This window comes from Argiope bruennichi, chromosome X1 (genome assembly GCF_947563725.1).
Source record: "Argiope bruennichi chromosome X1, qqArgBrue1.1, whole genome shotgun sequence".
In the NCBI taxonomy this organism is placed as follows: domain Eukaryota; kingdom Metazoa; phylum Arthropoda; class Arachnida; order Araneae; family Araneidae; genus Argiope; species Argiope bruennichi.
In genome coordinates this window covers 24,861,734-24,872,170 of record NC_079162.1, presented here as the reverse complement: position 1 = coordinate 24,872,170, position 10,437 = coordinate 24,861,734, and the positions used below count along the sequence as shown (strand labels likewise).

General features: G+C 27.6%; 1 protein-coding gene across 1 annotated transcript in view; it reads left to right on the top strand.

Moving 5' to 3' along the window:
- Positions 1-825: 825 nt before the first annotated feature.
- Positions 826-10,437, top strand: part of LOC129958120 (uncharacterized) — a 48,848-nt gene continuing 39,236 nt past the window's right edge. The window contains exon 1 of the mRNA XM_056070316.1: positions 826-1,040. Within this exon, the coding sequence (XP_055926291.1) occupies positions 912-1,040 (129 nt within the window). The 5' untranslated portion in view covers positions 826-911. The remainder of the gene's footprint in view (positions 1,041-10,437) is intronic.

Sequence of the window (10,437 nt, the reverse complement as noted above, 5' to 3'; positions counted from 1 at the left end):
TTTTTATTTAATTATATATATCAGGTTCAGAGGCCTTTATACGTGAAGATCTTTCAAATTCTCGAGGTCAAATTTTTTGATATTTACGGTACTTTCTCGAGAATATATAGACCATCGTACACAAAAAAAAGTAATGAGTACAAAAAAAAAAAAAAAAAAAAAAAAAAAAAAAGAATTAACGAAAGAAAAGTGAGGGTGCAGACTAGAGAATATAGTAAAAGTCTCTTCCATGAGAAGTCTCATTTTTCAATTCCATTTTTGTATCTCTATATATCGTTCATGTAAAACCAGGCTATCTCTAAGTTTACTCCTCATATTGCAAATATTTTGCTTTTATTTTATTATTGTTTAATATTACTGAGAATATATTCGTGGATCTAACAGTATTTTTAAATTCACTTCTTTCTCTGCGAGGCTTTATAATAAATACTAAGTACTTTTTATTTCTCCCTGTATGAAATGATAAGCCTCGTTACAAAGCAGTTTTTTTTTTTTTTTTTTCAATTAGCAATGCAATTTTGTGAAAGGCTGCACAAGGTCTGCAGTTTTGAATTTTAAATGGGGACATGCATTTTCGTTCAAAGGGAGGCGGGAATTTAGGAGCAATCGCAGTTAATGGAATTTCCTGTCTACCACCTGTTTTCATGACTGCAAAAATCGAAACAGCACGAAGTAGAAACCGAAGTTCTCTCCACCTGAAGGCCAAACAAGCTAACTGGATGGAAAGAGGGGAGGGAGAAGAAATAAACAGGACACCACTGACGTCACAACTCGACTTCTTGTTTCACCAGCCATCTTGCGCAGGGTTTCAGTTAGTGTAGCGAACGCTTTGGAGTAGGGTTGTGTGCGCAGAGACGAGCGGTCCATAGTAAAAAATTTTCGGTTTGCTTTGTTGACGATCGGCCGCCTCGATGGTTTCCGTATCTACTGTTTCTAATGACCGTTCGCGTCAAAAATGGTACCGCAGACGCCCATTTTTGGTAAAAGCAGTGTTTACAGATTTGCAAAACGGGAGTTATGCTGCTGCCGTTTATTCCATAGTAAGTTGATTCTGTTATTAATATTATTCGTTTGAAATATTTTGATGTAAATGGTTACGGTCCCACACCCTCGCGTAGTTCCGTTTTCACCGCACGTGTACCAACCGCGGCCGTATTTTGTAAACATTGTGCTAAGAGGCGGGATGTTTTTGATTTCGTCATTCGATGATATTGGGACTCTACTGATCCAGTACTTAATGAACTTAATGAATATTTACCAGAATGTCACATAATGACATTAAATAGTCAATATATTTTAAAGATATATGTGAAGGAGAAAATATTAAATATTTTAGGCGATTCCCGTGATCTAATTTAGGTTAGGCATTTTCTTGAGCAACTCGTTTTATTTATGAGCTTAGTTTCGAACTCATTGCACGTGCTAAAGAGCGAGTGTCAGTCAATACAGCTGTATTTTAGTAAACATTGTTGAAATGGGCCACGCTTCTCGTTCCGTTCAGGAACTGTTTTAACTCAGAGTCTATTCATTCTAAATTCTGTATTTTTTTTAATTTTTAATTTTTAAAAAAAATTCTTATGTTATGAGCTTTGTGATTTTTATAATGTAAGGCCTAAAACCATCACAGCGAATGGGGAAGAAAATATAAATAAATTTAAAAAGTATATTTAGGTACGAAATCTTTTTGCTCTTATTTGAAAGGAACAATTTTTTTTTATTATTAATTGCATTTATTGATACTTTCTGGTATTTATTGCATGCATAACCATGACATATCAATTTTCATATAATTCTTTTAAAACCTGATAAAGATAACACCCAGACATGAATAACTGCAGCTTCAGCTTTGCTTTCCCCCTTTTTGTTTCAGTTATAAATATTAAACACACTTGAATTTTAAACAATCATCTAAAATTTACAATAGATAAATATTGATTCAACCGTTTAAATAACTCATATGCTGCTAATGTACATTTAGAAAGATTAAAAAGAAAAAAAAAAAAATGGGGGGGGGGAATTAAACGGGAGGTCGAAAAATCCGCATGAATCTGAACCTCTGAAATACTTTAAATGCTTTATTTTACGGTTTAATGATAAAAAGCAATTTGAACAAGAAACTCAATGAAAAATGAAATTTCTACAGTTACTTTCTATTTTTACTGTTTAGAATTTTCAAGTTTTATTCTATTCTTCTTTTTTTTTTTTTAATTCATTGCTATCACGGTTTGTAGTCAATCTAATATTCCGATAATAAAACAGAATTCTTTCCAGAAGTCGAAATTTAAAAGAATAACAAACTGCTAGAGACCGGTTTGAAAAAAAAATTGTATCTTGTAAAATTGTATTGTAAAAACTCCCTGCATTAAAAATTATTTACTTCAATCCTATTCAGTTTAACCAAGGCCAGACTATTAAATAGGTAAAGTAGGGGATTGTCTAGGAGAACGGAAATTTTAGGGGCATCGAGCACTCAAGATTTTTTTGAAGTATTTTGAAAGCTATTTAATTTTGTGCTTCATGCAATGGAAAGCAGTGCTGTATAAAGCATTGCTGAAATTAATTTTGGAACATTATTCTAGTAATATTCCTAATTAATGACCATCTAAAGTTTTATGCTTTTTTTTATGTTTCTGAAGAAACTATGGTACTTTATAATTAAAAAAAAATTGTCCAATCCTATTATTAAATATTATCTCGATTATGCTAACAAAAGTTTAGATTTTTAAAAAATTTTATTTAACATTATTTTTAAATTTTAGTTGAGCATTTTTTTACAGGCGATATATTGAAGCCAATTTTTTCGAAGTGACCTACAATTAAGGGTTTTGCTTCTCAGTTTCTCAAATTTGCTGCTTAAAACTATTTATATAAAGATTAAATTAAAATCGATAAACAATATTTGGTTTTGAAGAGGAAAAGGGGTCCCGAGAATTATATTACCTAAGGACTCCTAGAAGGTTTAAACCACCCTGAATTTACCTGTAGAGTATAAAATGAGTATAAACAATCTTTCCGTCATATTTTTAATATTAAGAATACCTGTTTAATACCAATAATTAAATAATTCGTCTGACATATTATTCAAGTTTTACATATTTTTTTTATAAACAACAACAAAAAACAAAAACAAAAACAACATCTAAATATTCTTATTGAAAAAAAAAATCTTTAGTTGTTTCTAATATTTCGCATAAAAATGAATACGTAGGAAATTCAAAATAAGGTTACAAGGAGTTTCCCCAAGAATGTTTCATAAGAAATTTAAATACACTTTGTTACGTTGATTTTAATCAGAACTAAATTTTCTTTTTCTTTTTTCACAAAGTACATTTTAAGAATTTCATCCTTATGATAAGTTGCAATTTTGTAATTGTTTAGTAATGCTTTTGTGATTTACTTTAAAGCTTAATTCTACATTTCCCTTACTTACATTAAAAAAAAATTAAATATCGGTTATGTAACTTTATATAAATAAAAGCAAATCAGATAGGAAAATAGTTCAAAAATTTTGACTTGAATATTTATCTTTCAATAGTAACAAAATAGTAAACTTTTCATTTATGCTAGTAATGACCATGCGAATATTTAAATTGCGCCCTTAAACCGTATTTTACAAACATGAATATTAGAAACTAAGAAGCATTTTTTAAAAAATCATAGTTAATATAGTTTACATTTTTGGATAGTTTCTAATAACATTTATATACGCAATTTAAAACAAATACAGCATTTGTTTTAAATTGCGTATAATGTGCTTCTAAAATACTACGGTGGATGGGAAAACAGATTTATTTTAAATTGCGACTGAATGCTTACCTTATAACTATGTAAATTTTAAATTACAGAACAAAACTAAAAGTGATGTGTGTAGTAAATTATTTAAACTCCTCATTTGATGCTGAATTCTAATTTTTTTAATACTTTCTTATCTGTAGATTTAATCTTATCGTCAAAAATGAATTTATCATGTACTCCGAATTGAAGTTATAAATCAGAAAAGAATTTCATTTCAGTTTTTAAATGTGCGATCAAATAAAAGTTTATAAATATTTTTTATATTTATAATTATATATAGATCTCAATATGAATCTTTTATAAATAATGTTTATAAATGCGCGCTTAAATAAATTTTGTGTTAAATTTATTTCTTTATTTAAATTTATTCATTTGCTTCAATTTTTGTGCGGATCAGGGTGTCATAGCTGATTTAAATCTTCATTTTAAACTTAAATTAATTATTGGTTTGCTTGGAAAAAGGCAGTGGAGGATTTTGGATTAGGGTGCTACCTAAGGCCGTTGGGTTTAGAGGGTCTGTAGACAGGTCGATTGAAAAAGTGTTGTTGCCCCAGTTACTAAATAAATACATTTGTAAAAATTACTAATTCTAAACTTTATGAAATATTTGGATAATATTAACACTTTGTAAAGTTGGTCAGGATTCTATCTATTTCAATACGTTCACTTAGTTATTATTATATTTATAAACACCGAGCGTCTGCTTAAACAGTACTGTCGATGTGGATGTCGCGCAGTTGTGAGTCATGATAATTTTTTTTTTTTACTTTATAAAATAAAAAAAGTTGTATGTGATGTATGTCAAAAATGTATTGATATGTATAAAAATGTATTGGAACCAAATCGATCAATTTATCAAAAAAAAAAGTTTCATGTGCACTTCTTAGATGCGCAAGATGCCTAAATCCGCCACTGGGAAAACGGTTGATAGAAAAAGTTAGACTCCTCTTTCATTGAGTTTACCTGCCTTTTATAAGTGCTTCACTGCACAATGTAGCGTAAGAATTGTTTGGTTATTGCTTTCATATAGGTTTCACATTTCATACAGATAAGCAATCTTAAGCGTGAAAAGAGCACATTTATGCATACGACTCATAAATCTATTTTTAAAACTGTAACAATGTTTATGGTTAATACATGACAATCGATCACTATAGAAATTAAAAGATCTGTTTATATTTACTATCACTAACGATTTTACATCGCATAATAAATTAGGATTACTAAATGAAAGGGAAAAATAATTTTCTATAGTGAATGTGTGGCGTCCGTGCCATGCATGAATGATTTGTCCGATAAGATGGCGTATTACTTTATTTTAAAGGCAGTTTGGTTATCTGTTGAATTACAACGTGATTTTTAAATTTGAAACAAGAGTTATAATGATATAACCCAAATAGGAGAGTTTTTTTTGTTTTTTTTTACAATGCATGATTCTACAGTTATCTTAAATATCACGTCATGAGTACAGATGATTTATTTGATTAAAAAACGTAGACAGACTTGTTAAATCAAAATAAAACGAATTTCAATACAATGAATGGAAAATCCTTTTAATGCTTTGTTGTTGATGATGATGTAATCCTGAATATCAAATGTTTTAGTAATAAAGGATTCTTCAGCTATCTTAAGCACAGCATCATTAGCACAAGTGATTTACGTAATCTATATAAATAAAAATGAAATGCATAAATAGTTTGCACGCAATAGAAATCCAAACAATTGAACAAATTTTCTTCAAAATTTGCTCACAAATGCCATGAAGAACTTAGAAGGATTTTATTAAAGGTTTAATATATATATATATATATATATATATATATATATATATATATATATATATATATATATCATTCTTTATCATTCTTTGAAGTATTGCTATTAAATATATTTATTTATATATTTTTTTAAATATGACTTTTATACCAAGTACCTGTCAGCAGCTGACTTGATATGCGACTTTATTACGCTATTTTTAATTCCGTTCACAAAGATTTAAATTGAAGCATAAGGAATGTTTTAGTGATGGTTTCGTTACAATTAATTCATTTTTGTTAATGTACGATATGAAAATATTTTTATTTCGAAAAACGCATAGTAAATCCGCTTTCACAAAAATATAATCACTTACATCGTTGCTTTAGTTCAAAATGTTTTCTTTTAAAGATTGGAAAATCGTTTTAAGGTTCATAATGCGCTTTTTAGTGAATTGTCTTTATAACGTTATAATTAAAAACATTCTTGAAAGATTCATTTTGAACTATATTTTTAGATGCATTTTGTACAATAATAAAATTTCATTAGATCAAATAGATAATCATTTCATGAGAAAGAAGTCAGCTGTTACTGTCTGTAGATTTTGTTCTGCTTTTGCCGATTTTTTTGTATATTGAAATAATGGATTCGAATCCTATAAATTACACTAAAAATGTTTCAAACATATTATGATATTTTAAATCAATTTATTACAATAAATGCAAGTTAAAAAATCTTTATTGTAATAGTCCTTGGTTTTTCTTTCGCCTTAGGAATGTTCTTAAGATAATACTGCAATTTTCATTTTGTTTCGAAAAAAAAATATTAATTTTTATTTCCGTGCCTTTTGATTTTTAATTCTTATTAAAATTACAATTAATTGAATTTATATCTTTACGACATAAAATTTTACAAAAGGAAAGATGCAATAATTTTTCTCTCTCGCAGATGGTTAAAGTAATATATGGATCCCCGGCATTTTTATGTTCCATAATATGATCTCTGTTTCACCACACCTGTCAATCGGTTGTTTACTACTCAATATAAGTTCAGCTGCTGACCGAAAAGAAGAGCATAACGGCTTTTATTTGAACTCAAAAAGGATAACTTGATATTCTTGAACTTTTGAGTAGGCGATGTATTGTCGAACATCTGCAACTCCATTAATATTTTTTAAAACATTGGATTGAATAGAAATGAATGAATATCGATAAAATAAAACAACATATTAATGAGAACAATGCACTAGTTCTACTTCATTGTGCAACATGAAATAAAAACTTTTATAAATTCTTTGTACAACATATACTCTTTTGTAAATCCTTTGTAAAACATTCTTCTATTGTTTCTCGCAGTTTCATTAAATTCTTCATTCTATTCATGGCCTAAATAGAATTTAAAACAATATCAAATTTGGGAAAAGTAGAACTTTTAGTAATACAAGGAAACTGAGGTTTATTTTTTTGTTTTTAATCTTGAGTTGGGCATTCTTTATCTTAGTTTCATATAAAATTAAATTAAAACCAAGAGAAGTAATTGAATGTGTTTTAAAAGAGCTGATTATATTTATTTTCCTTCTCAATTTCTTTGATTTTCTGACATTTTATTTTCGTTTAATCTAATGTAAAATAAATGATTCTGAGTAAATCTAAAAAAAGTATGAACGATAAAAATTATTCAAAACGGTATACGTAGGTAACGTGTTTTGACCTCTTTTTCGAAGTAGATGTTATGTAAAAAAAAAAAAAAAAAAGAAAAAGAAAAGAATATGAAATAAACTTCGGAATTTAAATTTTGCATGACCTTTAATCTTTATCTTTTAAATTGCGAAACGTTACGTGCAGTTTGGAATAACACCCAAAATAATAAAAAACAATTATTTCGAAAGTCATTTGGCATTATTTGGAAAGTTATTTTCTTTTTTAGGCATTAAAATCATTAATTTAAAACTGATTTATTCTCTGTTTTGATGATCTCCACATATGATATTTTTGCATTTTATTCAGAAGGAAGTGCTACTTTTGCTTGATTTCAAAAGAATAAAAAGTGCTGAGTAAAAGTTATAAATTCGATGCTCCATAAAAGTAAATGGTTTCCAAAATATTATTGATTTGATAAAACATGATTATGTTTACTTTTTACTCAACAATTTTAATGTATAATTCTTGAAATACAAAATACTGAAATGGTTCAGAATAAAAATGAAGGATAACTATAGGATAAAAATGAAGGATAACTATAAATATTAATTTGCTCAAAAATATTCTTTAACCCATAATTCCTGTTTAAAAGATAACATGGATAATGAGAAAGACAGAAAAGATAGTGGGATACAAATGATTTCTAAAAAAACCATGTATCATATTTTTTCCTAATTTCTTATTAAATTAAGAAAAAGTATTTATATTAATAGATACTTAATAAGGCACTTAACAACAGAAAATGTTTTTTTTTTACTGTTTCTTAAAAATATTAGATAAAAAGTGAAGGTAATTTAATAATTACGAAAAATATACTTATTTTTATTATTAAAATTATATTTTAATATAGGGCATTTTAAGTGTAAGAAAATAATAATCTTTATTTCAGAAACTGCATTAATGTTTATAAAATAACGCTTCAGAATAAAATTTTCTTTAATTTATAATTAATAAATCACATTTTTTAATATTCATTTTCCATACCTACAAAATTAAACGAAAATGAGGCCAGGACGTTTTCTGGTGTATTAGAAATGTACTGCACACCATAAGAAATAATTTAAGAAACCGTGCGATACAGTAAAGCCAAATGAGATTATAATAATATAATGTATATTAAACTTCAAGTCCACACTGAATATTTTAGCGATCCATCCAGTATAATAGTGTTTAATAAAGGCTTTATCATCTGAAACTTCACGTTAAATATTTATAATTATAAATAAAAATTAATCGTATTTAAATAGAATTATATCTTACAAAAATGTGAAAAGAAATTCAAGTTTTGAAATGAGATTAGAGCATTTTTAATTTTTGGAGGACAAGCTTCTTCATCTTCTAAATTCACACTTTATTATATACAATCGCAAGTTATCGAGGTTCATTATAACTTCGATTTTGAAGGTAGAATTTACTGCAGTTGTGAACCTCTGTTTGAGAAATATTTTCAAGCGCCAATCGATTTTCATAGTTAAATTTCTATTATGGGATGTCATTGACTAATAATTTATTTATAATTTACTTTGGTCATATAAGTATTAGAATACAAAAGGTTATGCTAAAAAGTATTTTTTTCTTTGTAATTTTTACTTACAATATTTGCTGCATTAATAGACGCAACACCACTGTCTTTGTAAAGGGTTTAAATCCCTAGCGATTTTCTTTTCATCATTCCTTAGGCGAGTTTTAAAAGCAAACCTAATTCAAATTTTCCCTGAATTAAGAAAAATATGCATTAAGCTGTTACGTTTGAAATGTTTTTTAAAAACATATGGAAAAAGATTCCAAAAGTTAGTAACTATTTTTCCCTAAATGAAAACTCAGTACTTTAGTTTCTATTTCTGTTTGCTCCAAGCCCTATCAGTGTTTTAATTTGAAAAATATATATTTCATGTCTAATATGAATAGTACTTAAATGGCAACACAACCAGAGAAGGAGCATGGAACATATGGATGTTGTCGAGTAAGAGAGAATGATTAATAGGTAAGCCCTAAGCTTGTCAATGAAGGAAGAGATGTTTTTTGATGATATATTGATTTTCGCTCGATGGGAGGGTTACATCAATTTATACTGGATATGTTACGGTGATTAGTTTTCATTCTATTCATTGAACGGAATTTGAATAGAAATGTGCTACGAAATCATGTTAGAATGTGAATCTTTATTTGCCTAAATTTAATTAAACTAATAATACAAAATCCCTTTTTATCTTATTTAACTGATGTTGAAATTTCCAAGATGCTTATTATCAATTTCAGACATTCAAACCCTTCATTCATGTTCATTATTTCTTCATCTTTCAGAAGAAACAGTATGTTATCATGAAGAGAAAAAAAAAACTGTTGAAAATGTGAATCGGTGCATTACCGAACAAATTAGAGTGCGTTGATTTTTTTTTTTTTTTTTTTTGTATGGTGGTATTACAGTGATTTCAGACTGCTTATTTGATACGGGTTTGAAGAACTGTATTTTCCTGGCAATGGTTTAAAAAAAATCAAGTTCTATGATTCTGTGAAAAAGCAATCGATTTTTTTATGCTTTTTTGAATCGTGTATCGCATCAGTGCCGCATTTCACGCCTTACTGTATTTTTTTTTTAAATCATCAAGTCGTTGTAGTGGAATTAATGTGCATCGCGAAACTGTAATGTTTTGCTTTCTGGTCAATAAACTTTGGATGTGAAGGATCTCAGTGCATCTAGTTTAAAAAGTTTACTTTTTGAATGAAAATAATACGAGTAAATTTTTTCCGTATCATGGTAATAATAGTAATCCGCATTATCTTGTTAATACTCTTAACACATTGACAACTCAATTTTCTTGCATGTAATTAAAATTATACATTCTATTTTGGAAAGCTTGCGTTTTAATTTTTATTAAGAATCCAAAGAGCATTTGAGATACTTATGCATTTCTTATATCGAATTATGTCGTCTATGAATAATTTTTTTTTGTGTTTATAAATTTAAAAAAGTGTCATCTGAAAGCGCAATCGGCGATAAATACGATATGTGGTAAATTTACTCAGGTATCGTGTTTTTTTCAGGTATCGAAAACAGAAAAAAAGGCTAATATATCAATATCAAGAAAAGTCATAAAAATCATTATCTATAATCTATAATCTTCTATAAATAATAATGAAATTCATTTTAATATCATTATTTCAAAGAAAAAGATTAAACTGTTAA